This window comes from Ylistrum balloti, unplaced genomic scaffold, assembly GCF_031769215.1.
Source record: "Ylistrum balloti isolate Yb309-2 unplaced genomic scaffold, AGI_CSIRO_Ybal_v1 Utg369772, whole genome shotgun sequence".
Taxonomy (NCBI): domain Eukaryota; kingdom Metazoa; phylum Mollusca; class Bivalvia; order Pectinida; family Pectinidae; genus Ylistrum; species Ylistrum balloti.
Genome location: NW_026781965.1, coordinates 2,637,661 through 2,664,577, shown reverse-complemented (window position 1 = coordinate 2,664,577; position 26,917 = coordinate 2,637,661). Strand labels below are relative to the sequence as shown.

The 26,917-nt window shown below is 39.2% G+C and overlaps 1 protein-coding gene across 1 annotated transcript; it reads left to right on the top strand.

Moving 5' to 3' along the window:
* Positions 1–1,993: 1,993 nt before the first annotated feature.
* Positions 1,994–25,233, top strand: LOC132543888 (sodium/calcium exchanger 3-like). Its single transcript, XM_060207426.1, has 12 exons — positions 1,994–2,067; positions 2,153–2,238; positions 14,463–15,268; positions 15,753–15,832; positions 16,051–16,227; positions 19,114–19,298; positions 20,560–20,795; positions 21,399–21,631; positions 22,255–22,360; positions 22,869–23,047; positions 23,360–23,692; positions 23,899–25,233. Exons 3-12 carry the CDS (start codon positions 14,527–14,529, stop codon positions 24,139–24,141), a joined length of 2,514 nt encoding a protein of 837 aa, XP_060063409.1. The 5' UTR covers positions 1,994–2,067; positions 2,153–2,238; positions 14,463–14,526; the 3' UTR covers positions 24,142–25,233.
* The last annotated feature ends 1,684 nt before the right edge of the window (positions 25,234–26,917 follow it).

Here is a 26,917-nt window from a genome sequence, read left to right as displayed (position 1 = left end):
AAGGAGATCTGTTCTGATGGATTAGAGTTGTCGTGGTGGACTAAGGAGATCTGTTCTGATGGATTAGAGTTGTCGTGGTGGATTAAGGAGATCTGTTCTGATGGATTAGAGTTGTCGTGGTGGACTAAGGAGATTTGTTCTGATGGATTAGAGTTGTCGTGGTGGACCAAGGAGATCTGTTCAGAGTGATTAGAGTTGTCGTGGTGGACTAAGGAGATCTGTTCTGATGGATTAGAGTTGTCGTGGTGGACTAAGGAGATTTGTTCTGATGGATTAGAGTTGTCGTGGTGGACCAATGATCTGCCCGTGACATGTGCAACATACCACCACACGATCTACCCGTGACGTGTGTAACATACCACCACACGATCTACCCGTGACATGTGCAACATACCACCACACTATCTACCCGTGACTGTGTAAGATACCACCACACTATCTACCCGTGACGTGTGTAACATACTACAACACGATCTACCCGTGACGTGTGTAACATACTACCACACTATCTACCCGTGACGTGTGTAACATACATACGACCACACGATCTACCCGTGAAGAGTGTAACATACTACCACACGATCTACCCGTGACGTGTGTAACATACCACAACACGATCTACCCGTGATGTGTGTAACATACCACAACACGATCTACACGTGACGTGTGGAACATACTACCACACGATCTACACGTGACGTGTGTAACATACCACCACACGATCTACCCGTGATGTGTGTAACATACCACCACACGATCTACCCGTGATGTGTGTAACATACATACCACCGCACGATCTACCCGTGACGTGTGTAAAATACCACCGCACGATCTACCCGTGATGTGTGTAACATACATACCACCGCACGATCTACCCGTGACGTGTGTAAAATACCACCGCACGATCTACACGTGACGTGTGTAACATACCACCACACGATCTACCCGTGATGTGTGTAACATACATACCACCGCACGATCTACCCGTGACGTGTGTAAAATACCACCGCACGATCTACCCGTGACGTGTGTAACATACCACCACACGATCTACCCGTGATGTGTGTAACATACATACCACCGCACGATCTACACGTGACGTGTGTAAAATACCACCGCACGATCTACCCGTGATGTGTGTAACATACATACCACCGCACGATCTACCCGTGACGTGTGTAACATACCACCACACGATCTACCCGTGATGTGTGTAACATACATACCACCGCACGATCTACCCGTGACGTGTGTAAAATACCACCGCACGATCTACCCGTGATGTGTGTAACATACTACCACACTATCTACCCTTGACGTGTAACATACCACCACACGATCCACCCGTGACGTGTGTAATATACTACCACACGATCTACAGGTGACGTGTGTAACATACTTTCATACGATTCACCTCTGACGCTAAGCAGACAACAGGTTAAGTTCATTTCATTGACCCAAGATAATGGAGTTGCGTCGAGGTCTAGGGTTTGATATTTTCGCTGGTTTTATTCTCGGGAATTGATATCTTTTCTAAAAGACCGTGTTAGTGAAGAAAAACATCACAGCTGTCATGGTAACACTCAGGGCATCGCTTTCGTAACAATATGTAATAGTAATCAGGCCGTATGATATACATCATGATTAATCGTCGGGAACTGCTACATACCCACATAGATGAACAGTTCACAATGTTACGACAACGTACACTGTATACCGGACAAACCTGGTCCTCAAATGTATACCTTGCGGTTGTGCATATTTAATATATCTGTATGAATCAACACACTCCCACACATGTGTACTCTCGTACACAGATAGGGCCCAGTTGTCTCCCCCGCAGCAAAATATTTGAAGAATGCATCACTGCCTAACACTCCATTTCGTCACCGAGTTTCCTTCTGGTTGACTACGCCCGCTCTCGTCACAGTGTCCGTATTTCTGTCGGCCAGGTATATATGTAGGTGTTTACGTAGGTATATCGAACTGTTCGATGTAAGCCTAACTCGTGTGTCGTTAGAGGGGCGTGGTCCATCACTCCAGTTGTTTGTACACAGGCAAGAGGAGGTACTGTTGAAAGAATTATTTCTGCTACAACCAGTTGATGAAGAGAACGTGGAATTTGTTTTCTTAAAAGTTGCTTTCCTTGCAGGGGAGCGACTCGTTAAAGACTGCCGTTTTAGAGGGACTTTGCGAGAGCAGAGCTCGGGGGAGGAGGTAACAACAGTGTGCGGCAAGGTAAATGGTTTATATTTATACGGATATAACTTTTACAGTGACGACTAGAAATATTTTCATGTATAACAATGCACAATCATTTTGCAGGAGAACTGTAATACTTTAGTGAAATAGTAGTGGACATTGTGCAGTGAAGCCTGTCGTGTCCATTATCCCCCATGGAGAGGGATGTTACCGTACAGATATAAGCTATCTAGGTCAGTCCACACAGGAATGTTGTCCACTCATACTAATTGAACTCTCTAAAGTACGCTAAGCTGATGTTTACTTGGTAAACATCTACAAACTTGACTAAATCTGTAATCGGGGCAATTGCTTTCGGCATGTTGACGGAAATTCACTAATATCATTTACACACCACATGTTTCAGTTTCGTGAAGGCGGCACGGCAAATTAATGTACATTGATCGATCTACACGGCTGAATGACTTTAAAATCCGCACGCCAAATGTAAACGTTATTACCGTGGGGATGACGTCAACGTTATTGAGGCTAGCTTCAGTATTAGTATTGTTTCAAGATTAAAGGTCACAACGCCAAAATTTCCTCATTCGATTAAAGTTAATCATCAAATACGTTGCTATTCAGGATCGGTTTTCTAAGGTCGAGATCAGCTGTATCTGGAAGTAAGTCAGTAGTTTCTATCGGAACAAGGTCAATCACAAGTACTCTTTGCCAGGTCAAGGTCAGCAACAAATATATTATTCCAACAAGATTGATCAGTAATATGAATTTCATGGGTGAATCCAACAAGTAGGCCGGTCTTTACTCGCACAGTGATAAAGTGATGTCGGCTCCAGGGACACATCAAACACCGACCATATATAAAGCCAGCTGGTTTATTGTCAATATTTCATCGCTACTATCTATATCGTTATCCACAGACGCCTAAGGTAGAGACAAACTGCCAATGTTGACATATAGACTAACAAGAAAACAGTCGTGTAATATGGATTTTTCCAGTAACCCGACCACTTGAGATATAAATGATCAACATGCATATTATATCTAGAATAGTTTCATGTTCAATGTCGTTTGTGCTAATACTGCATAGGTGCCATGCGACCCCCATTCTTCTCCTACATCTACCTCTTTCTAGATTTATCTAGAATCAAAGCGATTATATGAAAGAAACTTATATTATGTTTTATAAATGTGATCTATGCCCCATGACACCATCCTCGTCACGATTGTCATGGATTTATGTTCCACAGTTTAGAGATGTTAGTGAGACGATGTACTGGATGTCCGAACAAACATCTCGACCAAACTTAAATGTAACGATATACTTATTTTGTGTGTGTGCTTTTGGTTTTTTCGTCGACGCGCTAGAAAGACTGAAGTCGCGATGACGCATAGGTAGTGTGCTAAGTTACGAGAAAACATGAGGATAAAATCTCCGGAACAATTGACATTGATCCGGTTACCGGGGTTTGTAGAAATTCTAACACGCCATAAGAAAGTGTTGTTTAAGCAGACAAACATGTGCAATGTACATCACCGGTGGCCATTAATTCTCGGCCTGCGTGGGAGTAGACGAACTACACCTTGAAATTTTAAACGTGTTTTTTGAGTTTATTAGACAAATGAACACGTTTGTTAAGAGGTTCGTTTCTGGGCTAATGTCAAAGGTAGAATTAACAAAGGAAGACATGACCTTGAAGTAGCCACCAGTTGGTGTTTCCCGCGGGGAGAGTGACCACCCGATTGTCACCCCTCCTGACCGGTCCTGGTAACACCTGTTATAATAGGCCACCTTTAAGCAGCCATCGTTATGACAGGTTCGGACCCTTATTATAATTGTGGACCTGATAGCCTGAGCATATTGAAGCATGTAAACAGTTCTGTCCATTTTATTTCGGACAGACTGGTGCTGTAAGGGCGCGGTAAGTCTCACCCTCTTGTCCTTTTATATTGTGAAAATATGCCCGGCTCCTTCCACATATTGTCTTTATGGTTCGTTGTACTATTAGGTTATCGAGACGTCCGGAATGTTGCCCCATTGACTTGTAAATACATGTACTCAGTTTTCTCGATAGTTACAGAGGTATGACAGTTTAAAGCGCTTCAGCTGCCCACAGTTATTACATTATATTTGAGGTTTATTGTAAGATATACCTAGCTCTCTATGGGATGTATAGACCGGTGATGTAAAGTGAAAACAGGTTTATGTGTCTCGTGTGGTTTTACAACATTCAGTATGTGACTGGCATAAATCTATCTTAGATTTAATAAACCACATCTGATTTACACCTGTCAATAGTCTTCGCTCCCATGCTGTTCAAATAAAGCAACCAGGTGTTTTACTTACTCCTACAATGGGCGTTTTATGTTCCTTGTTATGAATTTGCCTCAAAGGATGTGTAAAGTGACGTAAATATACACGAAAACAAAGCTAATGTAGATATTAAAAATAGTCATATTACTCAACACAGTAAGATGATACAGAACGTTCATTTACAAAAAAAAGATGAAACCTTATTTACAGGATATATCCTACGTCATGTAACGGGACATGCTGGATATATCCTACGTCATGTAACGGGACATGCTGGATATATCCTACGTCATGTAACGGGACATGCTGGATATATCCTACGTCATGTAACGGTACATGCTGGATATATCCTACATCATGTAACGTGACATGCTGGATATATCCTACGTCATGTAACGGGACATGCTGGATATATCCTACGTCATGTAACGGGACATGCTGGATATATCCTACATAATGTAACGTGACATGCTGGATATATCCTACGTCATGTAACGGGACATGCTGGATATATCCTACGTCATGTAACGGTACATGCTGGATATATCCTACATCATGTAACGTGACATGCTGGATATATCCTACGTCATGTAACGGGACATGCTGGATATATCCTACGTCATGTAACGGGACATGCTGGATATATCCTACGTCATGTAACGTGACATGCTGGATATATCCTACGTCATGTAACGGGACATGCTGGATATATCCTACGTCATGTAACGGGACATGCTGGATATATCCTACGTCATGTAACGGTACATGTTGGATATATCCTACGTCATGAGAAGAGACATGTTGAATATATCCCACGTCATGTAACGTGACATAGTATATATGTTAGATGTCTTTTATATATTGTAACATGTCACGAGACTTCATGTATAGCTTATACATAGCTAGATATCTTACATATATAGTTTCGACACATGATAAATCCGAGGTCTAGGTCCTAATTGACGTTTGACGCAGTGAATATATTTGATTTTATTGTTCCGTTTGTTTATCTATAAACCACAATGATTGATATCAAACAGATGTCTTTAATTGTTTTCCGTCTAGGGGTCACTGCTCGATGCGGACCGATTATTAAGTTTATCATGTTACGTGGCAGTGTTAGGTAGAAGTGTAGACAAAAAGAGAATAGTATTTCGGTAAAGGTGGTATTTCTGTACACCAGGGCTCCGTTTACAGGTGTAGGTGGTATTTCTGTACACCAGGGCTCCGTTTACAGGTGTAGGTGATATTTATGTACACCAGGGCTCCGTTTACAGGTGTAGGTGGTATTTCTGTAGGCCAGGGCTCCGTTTACAGTTATAGGTGGTATTTCTGTACACCAGGGCTCCGTTTAGAGGTGAAGGTGGTATTTATGTACACCAGGGCTCCGTTTTCAGGTGTAGGTGGTATTTATGTACACCAGGGCTCCGTTAACAGGTGTAGGTGGTATTTTTGTACACCAGAGCTCCGTTTACAGGTGTAGGTGGTATTTATGTACATCAGGACTAGGTTTACAGGAGTGGGTGGTATTTATGTACATCAGCACTAGGTTTACAGTTGTAGGTGGTATTTATGTAAATCAGTACTAGGTTTACAGTTGTAGGTGGTATTTATGTACATCAGCACTAGGTTTACAGGTGTAGGTGGTATTTATTTACATCAGCACTAGGTTTACAGTTGTAAGTGGTATTTATGTACATCAGCATTAGGTTTGCAGGTGTAGGTGGTATTTATATACACCAGCACTAGGTTTACAGTTGTAGGTGGTATTTATGTAAATCAGTACTAGGTTTACAGTTGTAGGTGGTATTTATGTACACCAGGACTAGGTTTACAGGTGTAGGTGGTATTTATGTACATCAGCACTAGGTTTACAGTTGTAGGTGGTATTTATGTAAATCAGCACTAGGTTTACATTTGTAGGTGGTATTTATGTACATCAGTACTAGGTTTACAGTTGTAGGTGGTATTTATGTACATCAGCACTAGGTTTACAGTTGTAGGTGGTATTTATGTAGATCAGCACTAGGTTTACAGTTGTAGGTGGTATTTATGTACATCAGTACTAGGTTTACAGTTGTAGGTGGTATTTATGTAAATCAGTACTAGGTTTACAGTTGTAGGTGGTATTTATGTACATCAGCACTAGGTTTACAGGTGTAGGTGGTATTTATTTACATCAGCACTAGGTTTACAGTTGTAAGTGGTATTTATGTACATCAGCATTAGGTATGCAGGTGTAGGTGGTATTTATATACACCAGCACTAGGTTTACAGTTGTAGGTGGTATTTATGTAAATCAGTACTAGGTTTACAGTTGTAGGTGGTATTTATGTACACCCGGACTAGGTTTACAGGTGTAGGTGGTATTTATGTACATCAGCACTAGGTTTACAGTTGTAGGTGGTATTTATGTAAATCAGTACTAGGTTTACATTTGTAGGTGGTATTTATGTACATCAGTACTAGGTTTACAGTTGTAGGTGGTATTTATGTACATCAGCACTAGGTTTACAGTTGTAGGTGGTATTTATGTACATCAGCACTAGGTTTACAGTTGTAGGTGGTATTTATGTACATCAGTACTAGGTTTACAGTTGTAGGTGGTATTTATGTACATCAGCACTAGGTTTACAGGTGTAGGTGGTATTTATTTACATCAGCACTAGGTTTACAGTTGTAGGTGGTATTTATGTACATCAGTACTAGGTTTACAGGAGTAGGTGGTATTTATGTACATCAGGGCTAGGTTTACAGTTGTAGGTGGTATTTATGTACACCAGGACTAGGTTTACAGGAGTAGGTGGTATTTATGTACATCAGGACTAGGTTTACAGGAGTAGGTGGTATTTATGTACATCAGGACTAGGTTTACAGGTGTAGGTGGTATTTATGTACACCAGGACTAGTTTAACAGGAATAGGTTGTATTTATGTACACCAGGACTAGGTTAACAGGAATAGGTGGTATTTATGTACATCATCACTAGGTTTACAGGAGTAGGTGGTATTTATGTACATCATCACTAGGTTTACATTTGTAGGTGGTATTTATGTACATCAGCACTAGGTTTACAGGTGTAGGTGGTATTTATGTACATCAGCACTAGGTTTACAGGAGTAGGTGGTATTTATGTACATCAGCACTAGGTTTACAGGTGTAGGTGGTATTTATTTACATCAGGACTAGGTTTACAGTTGTAGGTGGTATTTATGTACATCAGCACTAGGTTTACAGTTGTAGGTGGTATTTATGTAAATCAGTACTAGGTTTACATTTGTAGGTGGTATTTATGTACATCAGTACTAGGTTTACAGTTGTAGGTGGTATTTATGTACATCAGCACTAGGTTTACAGTTGTAGGTGGTATTTATGTACATCAGCACTAGGTTTACAGTTGTAGGTGGTATTTATGTACATCAGTACTAGGTTTACAGTTGTAGGTGGTATTTATGTACATCAGCACTAGGTTTACAGGTGTAGGTGGTATTTATTTACATCAGCACTAGGTTTACAGTTGTAGGTGGTATTTATGTACATCAGGACTAGGTTTACAGGAGTAGGTGGTATTTATGTACATCAGGGCTAGGTTTACAGTTGTAGGTGGTATTTATGTACACCAGGACTAGGTTTACAGGAGTAGGTGGTATTTATGTACATCAGGACTAGGTTTACAGGAGTAGGTGGTATTTATGTACATCAGGACTAGGTTTACAGGTGTAGGTGGTATTTATGTACACCAGGACTAGGTTAACAGGAATAGGTGGTATTTATGTACACCAGGACTAGGTTAACAGGAATAGGTGGTATTTATGTACATCATCACTAGGTTTACAGGAGTAGGTGGTATTTATGTACATCATCACTAGGTTTACATTTGTAGGTGGTATTTATGTACATCAGCACTAGGTTTACAGGTGTAGGTGGTATTTATGTACATCAGCACTAGGTTTACAGGAGTAGGTGGTATTTATGTACATCAGCACTAGGTTTACAGGTGTAGGTGGTATTTATTTACATCAGGACTAGGTTTACAGTTGTAGGTGGTATTTATGTAGATCAGCACTAGGTTTACAGGTGTAGTTGGTATTTATGTACATCAGCACTATTTTTTTATGTTATAGAAACACTAGACCTATAACACACAATTTACCTGACACAGATTACAGTTAAGCTGTCTGTAAATGGTCACATAAATATCTAGCATATCTTTGTATAGTAGGGATGTTTGTCGCCATATAATATGTATAGATTAACGAGTGTCTTGCTTGTTGATATCGATAGAAATTATTAATGTTTTCGTTATCACTGCAATGGAGGACTTTACAGTCCCTCCGTAAAATCTAACATTTCCCGAGCCTAGTCAGTAGGGTGAGTATATTACCCATAAGAGTAACATTATTTGTATTCTATACTAATAACTACATGTCGCCTATTATGATGAGGGCCCTCGTCACATATATAGTATGCCATATATTAAGGATTTCAGTACAAGGCCAAAATATCGATGGTCTCGAAACAAAACCCATTTGTACGACAAAGTACTAAGTGTCAGGTGAGGGTTTATCACAATTGGTTTATACAGTAAATCCTCCTGTAGTGGTGAGAGCAAAGGTCAAAAGACAGTCAAAGACTACTTCTCCCGGGGCGCTGGACAGTGTGTAGATATTGATGTGGAAGGGAGGGCTAATAACACCAGTGACTTATAGGTAAAGGTTAAGTATCCCGTGTGGAGACCGTCAAAACTGCTAACATCAAACGAGAGCAAATTACAATGGGAAGCGTTCACTAGTAGACATACTGGTGATGTTCTCTACACCAACAGCGTGACGCCATATATATATATAGCATGACGTCATGCAGGTGAAAATTCTGTGATATTCATTTACAGTTAAATCGAAATGATTGATGATGATCGTTAGGATAGGTGCTTGTTACGTATTTATAAATTATAAACCTGTATTATTCATACCATTGGCTAATAAAACCTTTTCACGGAAAACTACAGCAAAATATAGTGGAGCGATTCTGTTAGAATATTATATCAATATTACATCACTCAAGCAGGACGCGATACGCTGAATGTCATGTTTGTTGTTGGTGTTGTTGTTGTTTTCAAGCTTTGCTAATTTCTAATCAACCTATTACATGTACATAACACACAGGATTCTACAGAGAAAAGTTAATTTATGGGCAAATTACATATGTGTGTACATAAGGGGCAAAAACTTGTACATGTATTTTGAACTTAATATATATTAAAAAGAAATTATCAGCTCAGCCTAGGTAACATTTCCCTTTGATGGGGAATATAAAAGAGTATGAACGTTTTAGCAGTTACGCCATTCTCAGCACTTCAGGCCCGCCCTCACATAACCAGAAGTTACAAGTCACTTCGAGTGAGTCATACTTTGTCACATTAAATATGTTGTGTATATGAGAACTACACATTAAATAAGATTTTTTTATTCACTTGGGCGTACCTTGAAGCTAGTGTCCATGACGGAAAGCCTATTAATATATAAACCTTACGAAGCGAAATGACACAATGTGAAAAGTGAAGTGAAACAAAACAAATGTTTCTATTTGAACAACTTGAACGAGTATTAACTAGCTGTCAAAAATCTCCTCAATATAATTAACTCTCTTGGTATCTACTTTCCTTGCTACAGAAAACCACACTTTATAGGTACCGAAATTCTAATCGAAGTTACTAGTTACTTAACATCTAACCACATTCCTAGTTACTTAACATCCAACCACATTCCTAGTTACTGAACATCTAGCCACATTCCTAGTTACTTAACATCTAACCACATTCCTAGTTACTTAACATCCAACCACATTCCTAGTTACTTAACATCCAACCACATTCCTAGTTACTTAACATCCAGCCACATTCCTAGTTACTGAATATCTAGCCACATTCCTAGTTACTGAACATCTAACCACATTCCTAGTTACTGAACATCTAGCCCTATTCCTAGTTACTAAACATGTAACCACATTCCTAGTTACTTAATATCTAGCCACATTCCTAGTTACTAAACATCTAACCACATTCCTAGTTACTTAACATCTAACCACATTCCTGGTTACTAAACATCTAGCCACATTCCTAGTAACTTAACATCTAGCCACATTCCTAGTTACTTAACATCTAGCCACATTCCTAGTTACTTAACATCTAGCCACATTCCTAGTTACTGAACATCTAGCCACATTCCTAGTTACTAAACATGTAACCACATTCCTAGTTACTAAACATCTAGCCACATTCCTAGTTACTGAACATGTAACCACATTCCTAGTTACTAAACATCTAGCCACATTCCTAGTTACTGAACATGTAACCACATTCCTAGTTACTTAACATCCAACCACATTCCTAGTTACTGAACATCTAGCCACATTCCTAGTTACTTAACATCTAACCACATTCCTAGTTACTTAACATCCAACCACATTCCTAGTTACTAAACATCTAACCACATTCCTAGTTACTTAACATCCAACCACATTCCTAGTTACTGAATATCTAGCCACATTCCTAGTTACTGAACATCTAACCACATTCCTAGTTACTGAACATCTAGCCACATTCCTAGTTACTAAACATGTAACCACATTCCTAGTTACTAAACATCTAACCACATTCCTAGTTACTTAACATCTAACCACATTCCTGGTTACTAAACATCTAGCCACATTCCTAGTAACTTAACATCTAGCCACATTCCTAGTTACTTAACATCTAGCCACATTCCTAGTTACTTAACATCTAGCCACATTCCTAGTTACTGAACTTCTAGCTACATTCCTAGTTACTAAACATGTAACCACATTCCTAGTTACTAAACATCTAGCCACATTCCTAGTTACTGAACATGTAACCACATTCCTAGTTACTGAACATCTAACCACATTCCTAGTTACTAAACATCTAGCCACATTCCTAGTTACTGAACATCTAGCCACATTCCTAGTTACTAAACATGTAACCACATTCCTAGTTACTAAACATCTAGCCACATTCCTAGTTACTGAACATGTAACCACATTCCTAGTTACTGAACATACTGAACATCTAACCACATTCCATCTAACCACATTCCTAGTTACTAAACATCTAGCCACATTCCTAGTTACTGAACATCTAACCACATTCCTAGTTACTGAACATCTAGCCACATTCCTAGTTACTTAACATCTAACCACATTCCTAGTTACTAAACATCTAGCCACATTCCTATTTACTGAACATCTAGCAACATTCCTAGTTACTTAACATCTAGCAACATTCCTAGTTACTTAACATCTAGCAACATTCCTAGTTATTAAACATCTAGCCACATTCCTAGTTACTTAACAGGTAGCCACATTCCTCTCTTCTTAACATCTGATCGCTTTCTTAACCATATAGTCCTTTAAGGATTGAGCTTTTATCTGTGAAAATCAGGAGTTCGTTTTAAATTTTGATGAATTTGATGGCAGAGGAAATGATTGTGTCTGTTTGAAATTATATATATCATGGAAAGTTATTTACACTCAAGTCACTAATATAAAGTGAAAAAAATAAAATGCTAAATCATACGTGATATTTTAAAAGTTTGCTACATTTAATTGGCATGCTACTAAGTCATGTTGCTACTCTTTGCTCCTTTTCTGTTGTGTTAGCAGCGCTCGGAGTTGGTACAGTTATCAGGTGATGATATCCGACATACGTTGTTGGTTTTTTGAAGATACTGCTATGAAATATACCGGAATTAACCTGCATGATTGTAAAGCCGTGGATAGGTATATACTCAATACTTCAAAAGAGAAGTATGTTTGTTAGGGCATAACCTAAGGGAACGAAGTCTTAAAGGATGGTAACGTTTATTTGTTAGCCTACATGGCTCACTGCATTAATATTTCACAGACTACAAAGATATGTATATTAACAATTCCCTGTTGAAGAGTAATACTAATTTCGTGCTGCGTTCAGTCAGTAAGAAGACAGGTTGTATAACAGCGAGTAAAATCGACTCTCTATTAACTGGAACAGTTGTGCCTGATTTAGCACGATAGAGACCCTTTCTTGAAAATTAGAAGCACGCGCTAGAATAACGAGGTAATGAAACATAAAGTTCCTTTCCATGGGCCAGAACCTAACATATGAAGATAATTATGTTATTATGCTGTACCCTCTAGCATTTCCTCAGAGACTAGGAAGTATACTAATAACAATGTTTATAAAGCCTCTAACACTTGCTATCATTATGTGTAATATCCAGTTAGCTTTATACCAGGTATTGAACGAGTTCCGCCAGGAAATGATAACTAATTAATTGCCATTTAATGGTGTACATGCGAGTGACATCAAACGATATCGTTAGCCATGCTTAAAATCCGCTAGATATCACTATAGCTAGGACAATGCAACACTGCAGGGGGAAATCCGAGGTGTGTGGTTCGAACCCTACCAAGGAGGGTTGTGTTTCTCAGGAAGCTGAGATATCACAAACCATTGTGTTGTTGTAGCTGTCTCCTTGTGCAAGACACCAGTGACTCTGTATAGCATGCGGCGGGCCTCCTGCATGAAGTGTAGTGATATAGCATCTAGCTAATGGAAAAAAAAATCATCGTAACTGATTATACACGGGGCGATAATAATAGTCAATTAACATGGAAGTCCGTGATGTGAGGTATGGGGATATGTCGTGGATGGTGATATGTCGTGAGTGGTGATATGTCGTGAGTGGTGATATGTCGTGGATGGTGATATGTATTGTATGGGGATATGTCGTGGATGGTGATATGTCGTGGATGGTGATATGTCGTTGATTGTGATATGTCGTGGATGGTGATATGTATTGTATGGTGATATGTCGTGGATGGTGACATGTCGTGGATGGTGATATGTATTGTATGGTGATATGTCGTGGACGGAGATATGTCGTGGATGGTAATATGTCGTGGATGGTGATATGTATTGTATGGTGATATGTCGTGGATGGTGATATGTATTGTATGGTGATATGTCGTGGATGGTGATATGTATTGTATGGTGATATGTCGTGGATGGTGATATGTATTGTATGGTGATATGTCGTGGATGGTGATATGTCGTGGATGGTGATATGTATTGTATGGTGATATGTCGTGGATGGTGATATGTATTATATGGTGATATGTCGTGGATGGTGATATGTCGTGGATAGTGATATGTCGTGGATGGTGATATGTCGTGGATAGTGATATGTCGTGGATGGTGATATGTATTGTATGGTGATATGTCGTGGATGGTGATATGTCGTGGATGGTGATATGTATTGGATGGTGATATGTCGTGGATGGTGATATGTATTTTTATGGTGATATGTCGTGGATGGTGATATGTCGTGGATGGTGATATGCCGTGGATGGTAATATGTTGTGAGTGGTGATATCATGTGTGTGGTTACTGGTAGGAGAAACACGAGTATTAGTATAACGAGGGCGTCTGATGACTATGGTAATGATGAGAAGAGGAAACTCCAGTAATCCCAACAGAATGGGCCGATCGATTACGGGTACCACTGTAAATGGCAATATATATTATATTATGACGATAGCTAAATGTTGTGTTTCCATTGTTTTTATTCATATCACATTATTGTCTAGACTTGTCACATTACACGCATCAATTCATCAACTTTCATCGCTGAACAATTGTAATGATATTAATATCAACATATTGTTCACCAGACCGATTAAATATGATGCTGTTTTTGTAAATGTGGCGGACCAACGATGGCATTAATTATGTGTAGTCTGTGCCATTTACCCATTGGTGGTTGTTTACAAAGTGCCGCTTTGTTGTGAATTGCCAATCACGGACTCCCTTGTTGGGCGTGTGTGTCGAGCTCCTGTTTGATCGATATTTGTACACACGAATCATGCCGCTGTCCTTTTTATTCCACAGAACCATTCGCTGAAGCAAGGGAGTAGCAACAGGTAGGAATACACCAGTTGTTACAGAACTAAACATGGCGAATACCACAATGGCCATGACAACGATGGCTGCAAACAACACGGATAATTCCACAGTATATACGCTTTATAATTATAAATGCTCAAACAAGGGCATCCTGCTTCCTGTCATCAACGAGTTTACTTGGTCCGACAGTACACGTGCCGCCCTTTATTTCATAGCCATGCTGTGGTGTTTCCTGGGAGTGTCCATCATTGCAGACATTTTCATGTGCGCCATTGAGCGTATTACCAGTAAAACCACGAAGGTGAGAATTCCGGACGACGGAATGCCTGAAGGTTACCGAGAGATCAATGTAAAAGTATGGAACGACACTGTAGCTAACCTGAGTTTACTCGCCCTTGGAACAAGTGCCCCAGAGATCCTCCTGTCCGTCATAGAAGTCGTTGGCAACAATTTCGTGGCAGGAGAACTCGGTCCCAGCACCATCGTGGGGTCAGCATCCTTCAACCTTCTGGTCATCTCAGCCATATGTATCTCGTGTATTCCGGAAGGGGAAGTCCGCAAAATGAAGTATCTAAAGGTATTCGGAGTAACCAGTTTCTCTTGCGTGTTTGCGTACGTATGGTTGGCTATCGTTTTGATAGGTATATCTCCCAATAGGGTGGAACTTTGGGAGGCTATCATTACACTTCTGTTCTTCCCCGCCCTCATCCTCGTCGCCTATCTTGCTGACCGAGACTGTTGCATGAAGAAAGAGGACCTTGACGCGTCAGGGATGGTCGGCATTTCTCTACGTAAGTAAAACGATAAAACAAACATCAATATCTAGAAAATATACTTATTGGAACAACAAGTATTACTTCCAAAGTAAGTCTCAAATAGATGCCAACTATCCCGCTCGGTTTTTTTATCAGTTTTATTGTAATTAAGCTATGCATCAGACATATGAAATGCTACGTTTTGATTCATTTGAATAGTGGCACGGTTCAGAATATACACATGTACCTGACGTTCTTCTGAAATTATCAATACAGACAAAAATTACGAAATTCATTAAATTACATTCCAATCTTGACATTTTCCCGATTTTCTCGTATATTTCTCCTTAGGCTTCAAAATTTATGTTCTTAGGATCACTGAGCAGTTTTAGAAGGATGGACCAGTATTATGATTTGGTCTATTGTATATAATACTGAATAGGTATTAAATTTTGCTATTAACTTGTGTGTCTTTTGGACAATCCTCATTAATCCAGACAGGGTCTGTTTGATTTCACAGAGGACCGCAAGGACCCCGAGGAAGCCATGGCATTGGAAAGCAAAACCTCAGGAGACGCTTCACTCATGAACCTTGCAAAGGTAGACATACGGACTTTATAAGTTTACTGATGACGATATGTAATAAACCCCCTTTTTTAAATGTTGAATTAAAGCTACGAGAATGTTCACCGATATACACTGACAAGGAAACACTCATACAATGTGCCTTGGCTGAAGCATTGATGTAATACCCGTGGTATTTTGTCATGATATGATTTAATAAAACTAAGGTTTGGTGGTATGTTATATAATTGTAGGAGCTAGGACACGAGGCGCGCGAAGACGGTGTGCCTGAAGATGAAGCTGCTAAAATGGCCGCTGCGAAAATCGCCGAGAATCAGTCCCACGGCCGCATGTGGTACCGAATCAATGCAACACGTGGTATATCTGGCGGGAAACGTCTCGTACCCCACGTCCTCACGTCTTTCCAGGGGGTAAGATATCAATATACAGTATTTTTAGTGACCGTGGGGCACTTGAAAGATCTCGGAGTTCTAACCCTTATAAGGGAGCACAGAGCAAAATTTTCAGCAAAACTTTTAAACAGAAAATGAACTGCAGATGTATATAACTCCACGTTAATCATTAAGAGTGACATCATGGAACAACGGGAACAACGCCCCTGTTCCCTGTAGATTTAGACCAGAAATCCTGGAACAACGGGAACAACGCCCCTGTTCCCTGTAGATTTAGACCAGAAATCCTGGAACAATGCCCCTGTTCCCTGTAGATTTAGACCAGAAATTCTGGAACAACGGGAACAGCGCCCCTGTTCCCTGTAGATTAAGACCAGAAATCCTGGTACAGCGGGAACAGCGCCCCTGTTCCCTGTAGATTAAGACCAGAAATCCTGGAACAACGCCCCTGTTCCCTGTAGATTTAGACCAGGAATTCTGGAACAACGCCCCTGTTCCCTGTAGATTAAGACCAGAAATCCTGGAACAACGCCCCTGTTCCCTGTAGATTAAGACCAGAAATCCTGGAACAACGCCCCTGTTCCCTGTAGATTTAGACCAGAAATCCTGGTACAGCGCCCCTGTTCCTTGTAGATTTAGACCAGAAATCCTGGAACAACGCCCCTGTTCCTGGTACAACGGGAACAGCGCCCCTGTTCCCTGTAGATTAAGACCAGAAATCCTGGAACAGCGCCCCTGTTCCCTGTAGATTTAGACCAGAAATTCTGGAACAACGGGAACAGCGCCCCTGTTCCCTGTAGATTAAGACCAGAAATCCTGGAACAACGCCCCTGTTCCCTGTAGATTTAGACCAGGAATCCTGGAACAACGCCCCTGTTCCCTGTAGATTAAGACTAGAAATCCTGGAACAACGCCCCTGTTCCCTGTAGATTTAGACCAGAAATCCTGGAACAACGCCCCTGTTCCCTGTAGATTAAGACCAGAAATCCAGGTACAGCGCCCCTGTTCCTTGTAGATTTAGACCAGAAATCCTGGAACAACGCCCCTGTTCCCTGTAGATTTAGACCAGAAATCCTGGAACAACGCCCCTGTTCCCTGTAGATTAAGACCAGAAATCCTGGTACAGCGCCCCTGTTCCTTGTAGATTTAGACCAGAAATCCTGGAACAACGCCCCTGTTCCCTGTAGATTTAGACCAGAAATCCTGGAACAACGCCCCTGTTCCTGGTACAACGGGAACAGCGCCCCTGTTCCCTGTAGATTAAGACCAGAAATCCTGGAACATCGCCCCTGTTCCCTGTAGATTTAGACCAGAAATTCTGGAACAACGGGAACAGCGCCCCTGTTCCCTGTAGATTAAGACCAGAAATCCTGGAACAACGCCCCTGTTCCCTGTAGATTTAGACCAGGAATCCTGGAACAACGCCCCTGTTCCCTGTAGATTAAGACTAGAAATCCTGGAACAACGCCCCTGTTCCCTGTAGATTTAGACCAGAAATCCTGTAACAACGCCCCTGTTCCCTGTAGATTAAGACCAGAAATCCTGGTACAGCGCCCCTGTTCCTTGTAGATTTAGACCAGAAATCCTGGAACAACGCCCCTGTTCCCTGTAGATTTAGACCAGAAATCCTGGAACAACGCCCCTGTTCCCTGTAGATTAAGACCAGAAATCCTGGTACAGCGCCCCTGTTCCCTGTAGATTTAGACCAGAAATCCTGGAACAACGCCCCTGTTCCCTGTAGATTTAGACCAGAAATCCTGGAACAACGGGAACAACGCCCCTGTTCCCTGTAGATTAAGACCAGAAATCCTGGAACAACGCCCCTGTTCCCTGTAGATTTAGACCAGAAATCCTGGAACAACGCCCCTGTTCCCTGTAGATTAAGACCAGAAATCCTGGAACAACGCCCCTGTTCCCTGTAGATTTAGACCAGACATCATTAAGCCTTTGTTGATCACACCCTTCTCTTTAATGCTGGCCCCATTGATGTTTTATCTGTATAGACTTTGACGAAAATCTATTCAACGTTTGGAGATGACAGTAAAGACCTGCGGTCAACTTGCCTATTGAATATTCGTTTAATGTTAGTAATTTGTATGCTATATCAATGCCAGCATGTGTCGATCACCATATGTAGAAATCGATCAGATGTTAATATGTCGGCAAAGACAAGCAGTCGGCATGAAAAAACTACACTTGCTTGGTATACTGTATTGTGTGCACTTAACATATGCACTTCTTAGAATAACAATAATTCTTTTGAAGATGACAGTAACATGTTTTACATTCAATAGGCAGTAATTTACATTTCATAACAACAGTTGAAGGCCACATGTGTTAGGTGAGCTGGATTCTGTTCATTGAAGGCTACAGCTTGGCAGTGGCACTCCTGTGTGGATTACTACTGTAGGTCCACGCTTTCACGCTCCGTCAGACAAACATGAGCGAGACGTCCTTCGGAACATAGGCCTATATTTTAGTTTTATCAACAAAATATTGATGCCCTTGTTTAACCCAGCTTTGATGAAATGTTTTTTGTTCAACAATAAAAATCGTCAGAAGCTGAAGGCAATGTTCAACACTATTCTTCTCTTGTCGTTTCTAGAAACAGTTACGTAAGGTCAAACTGTATTGTAAAAATCGGTTTGCATTGGACTGTAGCCACTTGATATGAAATGGTTAAAGACATTAATCAGAAATGATATTGTTATAGTAAAAAGTAAGGCAAATCTGATAACTATGCTTATACAGAATAAGAATTTGTAACAATTTGGTATTACTGTATCATTGTAGTCGAGAAGTGCATGACGTCAGTGGTGGTGTAATGTGTCAGGTTTAGCTTAACACTAAATCAGTGATTTACGACTAAGTGATTGTTCAATAGATCTTCATTGTCAATTTTAGATTTACAACAACATACGTCTACCAGAGGAAGAGAGAAAGAGTCCTAAAGATGTCGACCATTCAGAAGGTGGACAGAAGGCAGTCATCGAGTTTACTTCGGCTACAGTTTCTGTGTTAGAAAGTGAAAAGAGAGTCCGCGTCGGCATCCGGAGATACGGCAACTTAGACAAGCCAGTTACTGTCAGGTACACCATTACATGTCTCATTGTGACTTATCAGGTACACCATTTACATGTCTCATTGTGACTTGTCAGGTACACCATTACATGTCTCATTGTGACTTGTCAGGTACACCATTACATGTCTCATTGTGACTTGTCAGGTACACCATTACATATCTCATTGTGACTTGTCAGGTACACCATTACATATCTCATTGTGACTTGTCAGGTACACCATTACATGTCTCATTGTGACTTGTCAGGTACACCATTTGCATATCTTATTGCTACCTCCAATAGGTCAGACGAAACGACAACTTAGACAAGTCAGTGACTGTCAGGAACACCATTTGCATGTCTCGTTGCTACCATCAATAGGTCAGACGAGACGGAAACTTAGACAAGCCATTGACCGTCAGCTACATCCATAACATATATTGTCACCTTAGGTAGAAGGGACGAGTCAATTTGCTTTATAATTTAACGTAAACATGGTTTTTTTGTGTTGTGGTATATGCCATTTTACAAAAAATTGAGACATCGTTTGATAGATGCGTAGATGAGACAAGTGTAATCTATCACACACAAATTAGTACAGAGAAGACCCAGTAATGTCCGTGTGCTTTCAGCTTTCATTACGAAGTCAGATTTACAATTCCAAATGACTGGGACATATTTACTTTTAGATCCTTTTCATAGAATGATGTCTAAATTTCTAGGAAAACTTTTTCGACCAACTATTTACTTTGCAGATTGTGAATAACATTTGGAATTGCTCAAATCAACAATTATTACACTAAATAATAATTTCCGTGTCGATTGTGCCAGTCATTGCGTTGAATTCGTTTTGTTTTTCGATCAAAGAATGTCAAGGATAAAAGAAATATAAGGAAACGTAATGCTGAAACAGCTTTGACTTGCTAGAATATCGCAAACCTCTTTAGCGGTGAGAGATACTTTAATGCCACTTCAAGTACCTTAAAAGCCAACTTTATTGTTTATATGCTTGCCAGCTGATACCATGATTCATCCCTCTTAGTCTGATATTTTCTTAAGTAATTATCTAAGCTGTAAGAACCCCAACAATAATTATGATATTTAAAACAATCCTAGCTTTTCAGTGCTCTGTTGTTACTATAACGTCGCCAGTCATTGTAACAGCATTTCTATACCGTCATACGTTTATCGTTTTCTTCATATGAATCATAACTATTAGTCATCACAAACTTCATTAACACAGAAAGCTTCAGTATTCCCTTAAACTAGCATGATCTTTACATTTTAGGGTTGAGACCATCAACGGTACCGCTGTTGCCCCAGAAGACTACATCCCTTACAACGAGGATGTCAAGTTTGCCGCCAAGGAACAACTTGAGCAAATCTTCATCGAAATCGTAGACGACAATGAATGGGAGCCTGATGAGTTCTTTTTCGTCAAGCTGATCCGGTTTGATGATGACGTACACGATGCTGCTCTCGGCAATGTTTCCATCTGCCAAGTAACCATCATCAACGACGACGGTAAGTGTCATGCTTACCTGTAATATGGGCCATAGCGCTGGTATTGCTTGACATTTTAGATTTGTCGTCACGATTGATTGTCCCGATAAAATTTCTCTCCTACAGGAACATGATCTTATTTATTTGAATAATGTCAAAATCCCTTGTTTGTCGTTGATGCTGAAATCATTGGTAATAAAAAAAATATGATCATTATTCTAAGGAATCTCAATTATTTGCTTACCAGAAGCCTTTAAAGATCTACAATGTCTTCCTTGAGTGTGGCGGTAAGGCCTAGGAACAAGTTGTTCTTCTCTCTTGGCTGACGTTTTCTTGGTTTCGAAATAAGGTTAGAGCTTATTAAACAAGGCGCAATGCCTTGCCGAGTCTCTTAAGCTTTCCTTTAGATATGTTGATTATGTCTTGTCTTTAGATAACAACTTTACTCACCAGAATTTGAAATCAGAAACACCACAGAATCTTCTCCATCAGCCGCTTACCTCAGTTTTTACCTTCAGCGAATCGTACACGAAAGCTCTCCGCCAAGATGTATGATAAACGTGATGACTTTTAAATCATAACACTCTTCTCTCTATAATCACACTATCACACACTTTATTGTAGAGCCCGGCAAACTGGAATTTGCCAAGCCCACCATCATCGCCACAGATTGCAACAGGCGAGTGCGTATCCCCGTTCAAAGAGTCAACGGAGCTGACGGTCACGTGTCTGTCAAGTGGGAGACTAAGGACATTACAGCTATCAGTGGCAAGGATTTCCAAGGGGGCAGTGGAGAACTCCTGTTCGACCATGGGGAGACAAATCGTACCATCGACATTTCTATTCTAGATAGCATGGTAGGTAACACTAACCTTTAAAGACTAGGGAATAGGTATGTACATGTATCAGAAGTGTGTTTGAATGTAAGATGAAATTAACAAATGATGACATATACATTTCGGCAAATGTTTATTACAGAAATTTTAATTGACGCGTGTCAGCTGATTATGTTGAAACTTTTTGTACACATGTAAATGAGGGAAAAAAAGAAAAATATAGTCATAACTTTAACGTTTTGAAAGCAATTTTTAAAATATTTACGCCCCTTCAAAACTATAATCGTCGGTTATTTTACCTTGATATATGCCTACAGAACAGCCCGACAACTGTAGAATATCAAAACAGTTTATACAAGAAAATAATCTAATACTTTCAAAATATTAGAATAAACGCAGTAGCGGGTTTTTACTGCAAGTGTACAACGGGCCGGCTTCCTACGCGCCAGACTTAACGTTTACCAAAGTGTAAACATAATTTTTGCCGGTAAAGCGAAATAGGAGATACACACTGAACTTAGTTATGATGGTTTATGAAATTATCTTATAAATATTCCTCTAAAACGTTATCAATTATTTTAATGATCAGATTACATCAAAAGATCATGCCATTACTGATATATATATTTATATTATACTTTTAGAAACCAGAACGAGACGAGAGTTTTCAGGTGGAGCTAACAGTTTGTGATGGTGGTGCAGTTTTAGGGAAGATTTCAAAATGTATTGTTACAATAGTCAGTGATGAAGGTAAGTCATTCATATCAGTTATACACTATAGTAGGCTATCGATAGCATCAATAACATAATACATACCACAAGACGAAGGGCTTGTAGAGGGTCATGAGAAAATATCGTCTTTTTTTCTTGAGGGGAGGTGGTATGTCAAATAGTGAGTACTTAGTCGACAGAGGCTCATTGAGAAATATTGTGGTTCTCTTTGATATGAAGTTGGACGTGTTTGATGTTGGTTAGTTTGCTTGTTTCGTTGTCATATATCGTGTTCTCATTTGAGAACGTGACATTACTTACTTGGATTGACCAACGTTTTCATGGTGTCAATGAAGCAGAAGACACTTACTCTTCCGGAACACATGGTCTTATTTTCCTTGTATTTTTTCATGAGCTTCCCTGTAAATATTTCTTTTCATATTTTGCCTAGTTTTGTGGAATTTAAGTTTATATTATGTTGTCGTGTTGGTATTTTCTTCATGTATTAATGTCAACACTATCGTGATTCAATGATAATCATTTCCAGAGTTTAACGGACTGGTAAGCAGGATTTTCAATTTGACGAAGGCAAACCTGGATTACCTACAGTTGGAGGAATCTACATGGGTCGGTCAGTTCAGACAAGCTATGAACGTCAATGGCGGCGAAATTGAAGAAGCAACATTCGTAGACTACATTCTTCATTTCCTCACTTTCTTCTGGAAGGTAAGTTTATAACTAGATATTCAGTCTGGCATCTGTTCATCTGCTCAGTATTCACAGTATTACATCTGTATAACTTGGTATTCAGTCTGACATCTGTTCAACTCAGTATCCACAGTATTACATCTGTATAACTAGGTATTCACAGTATTACATTTGTATAACTAGGTATTCACAGTATTACATTTGTATAACTTGGTATTCAGTCTGACATCTGTTCAACTCAGTATTCATAGTATTACATCTGTATAAGTAGGTATTCACAGTATTACATCTGTATGAATTCATCTTGTATGTGTAAATCGTTGTTCACAGGTCTTGTTTGCTATCTTGCCTCCTCCAAAATACTGGAATGGATGGCCAGCCTTTGTCCTTTCTCTAGCAGCCATTGGGTTCATGACTGCCATCATCGGCGATTTAGCTGGCATCTTCGGCTGTTTGATCGATTTACCGGACAGTATCACCGCCATCACCTTCGTCGCCCTGGGAACGAGCGTACCCGACACATTCGCTAGTAAGCACGCTGCCGTCAATGAAAAGACCGCTGACAGTTCCGTGGGCAATGTGAATGGTAGTAATTCTGTAAACGTGTTTCTTGGAATAGGATTACCCTGGACCATCGCTGCTATCTACTGGATGGCCAAAACTGTAAGTAGCAACAAGCTTTTAACCAATGCTTCACTGTTTCAGATTATATGTAAAAGCGTCAGAGGCTGCACATTCAGGTTATGTGAGTTTTTGCTAAGACTTGTAACAGGTTATGGTTAAGGTCAATATTTTACAGAAGAAGAATAAATAAGAACTAAAACTTATCAATGCTGATTAATACTTATATTTCTCTATCTTTATCTTAGGGAGACGATTTCCGTGTACCCGCCGGATCGCTTGCTTTCACGGTGATCATTTATACGATAGCCGCCATTCTTGCCATCCTCTTCCTGATCTTGCGCCGTTCCTTGGGTTTCTTTGGCAACGCAGAGCTGGGCGGACCGAAAATTCCAAAATATATCAGCAGCATCTTCTTCGTTAGTCTCTGGGTAATCTATGTCCTCTTGTCCTCGCTGCAAGCGACAGGCAAAATTTCATTCAACCTGTGAGCGACTTAAAGACAGTAAGAAGAACAAGGGCGTATCACATTGAAACCAGCGTTATAAAACAACTGCCAATATTTACAGTCCTGATGATACTCCAATGGTACTGTCGTCATTGTGTTATCTATGGCTTCACTATGTCAGAATATATCAGCTTGACTAAATAAAAAAATGTTACTCCATGGTTATTCACTGTAGGGATGGTTTCTTCAATCTTTGGTGATTCAGTTTTTATTGATGTCCTATGATTTTGCGGAAAGCTTACGTCAAAGAACAGTGCCTTTTAGTATGAATTTACACAAAAACACATTGTTTCCAGAATAATGTATTAAATTTACACAGCTTTTTGTATAACTCTTCAGATACAAGGAACGAAAGATATGGAAATACGGCTTAAACATAAAATTAATCGGTAAACATACATTATAAAATCGGAGAATATTCTTACCCAATTATTCAATAATTTGATGATATTGGATATTGTAGTAAAATATCTGAGCTGATATACACAGAACAAACCCTTTCGTCGTTCATAAAATCTGAATTAGGGAACAGACTCCCAATCATAGATCCTTCCTTGTTATGAGTTGTTTGACAAAGTTAAGTGAACACTTTCATTTGAAGAACCCTTGATATTTGCTTTTTATTCCATCGTTTACATACCTGGTTTATTATATGTTAAGAATTGGTAAATTTTTAATGCTATATTTTATGACATTTCGATGATAGCATTTACTGGAGTATTGTATCCGTTGTTTGACAGTGCATTATGTTATAGTAAAAGGGTACATTTGAAACATTAAGAGTGGGTTGTTTGGTTCATTTTGCCTGTTGAGTTCATAGCAGTTTGCTTTATAATGCGCTTGAGAGGCGTCGCTAAGGTAAAGATATACGTGTGTGTAAGCGTGTGTGTATGACTGGGGTGCATGGATGACGCCGGCTTAATATTTCCGTGCAGTTTACTTACTTCAGAACATTTGATTGTCTCTCGAACCTAACAGTTATTTCAGATCCCTCTTTGCATTGGATTAATTATTTAACCATATCTAAACCAACAGTCCAGTAAAAAAAGGGGTCAAACCATCAAAATTAAGTAAATATTCATTTTTATAAAGATTAGAAAGAGCTGAAAAATGTCTTGCTTGTTTCCTAGAAACATGTCTGGACCATAATAATCGTTGTTGTCAGTAAAACCTAAGCATTTTATTATGATTTTCTCTTTTTGTATGTACAGGTTTTTTAATGGATGTACTCAATTTTAGAACAATATTTAAGTTTGTAAATATACAGATGTTTAAACTTCGTATGTAACTTTATAGTTTTATATGTTTTATTACTTGTATGTAGCGTTATGTAATGTTTTTGTATATACTTCGTATATAACTGTATATATTTGTATATTTTGTATGTAGTTGTTTTATATACTTGGTAATAACTGTAGTTCGTATATTTAGTATGTAACTGTAATTTTGTATACTTTGTATACCTGTATGTAATGAAGGTTTACATACTAGAAAGTAGTTATATATACTTAGTATATAATTGTATTTTTTCATGCGTAGTATATAACTGTATAGTTTTGTGTTCTTCAGCATACAACTGTATAGTTTTGTGTTATTCGCATACAACTGTATAGTTTTGTGTTCTTCAGCATACAACTGTATAGTTTTGTGTTCTTCACCATACAACTGTATAGTTTTGTGTTCTTCAGCATACAACTCTATAGTTTTGTGTTCTTCAGCATACAGCTGTATAGTTTCGTGTTCTTCGCATACAACTCTATAGTTTTGTGTTCTTCAGCATACAACTCTATAGTTTTGTGTTCTTCAGCATACAACTGTATACTTTGTATATGTAATTGTAAAGTTTTGTATACAAGTACAAAAATGTGAAGTTTTGCATACTTAGTATATAATTGTAAAGTTGTGTATACCTAATATATAATTGTATAATTTAATATACTGAGTACGTAGTTATGTAGGTTGTATACCGTAGCGGTACACAGGCTGTGTTGCTCACTTAGAAATCACATACATCTAGTTTTACTCTATTTCTTTGTAACTTTTAATGATAGATGGGCCTTTTAATTACAAAACAGTTCTCAACAATACATTGGTGTACAATTTACAAGTACACGATATGATATTGTATTTTATATTTTTTAATTTAACTCGTTATACACTACTTATTTTTGATACAAGAGGGTTTTTTTAAGGGATGCTTACATGGGTATTGGATATTGATAATATGAATAAACTCTGGCTACATGATGATCTCTGTAATTCTGACAGTAGGAGATGCCGCCATTGTTAGCAGCTAATTATTATATTGCTTCTGTGCCTCTGTTGTACAAGTAATACACATTAATAATTAACACAATATTAAATCATAATGACATTTTTAATGTTTCTCGTTGTCTTTTGATAGCGCAATCATAAACTATTTCCCTATGTGTTTTTCTCACATTGTCTTCGTCGTTTCCCTGTATGATGATTTTTCTGTTGTTGGTTTTCTTGATTGTTCTCGATGTTATTAATTCCTATTGTATTCTTTTCCTTTTTGTGGTGTATCTTTTGTTTCTGTTGTTTTCTTCCCAATTGTTTTGATATGGCCTTTATTTCAATCATTTTATTTTCTCTTTTATTTCTGACGTTGCCTTTCCTACTGTTTGGTGTCTGTTTTGTACCTGACGTTGCCTTTCCTATTGCTTGGTATCTGTTTTGTACCTGACGTTGCCTTTCCTACTGTTTTGTGTCTGTTTCGTACCTGACGTTGCCTTTCC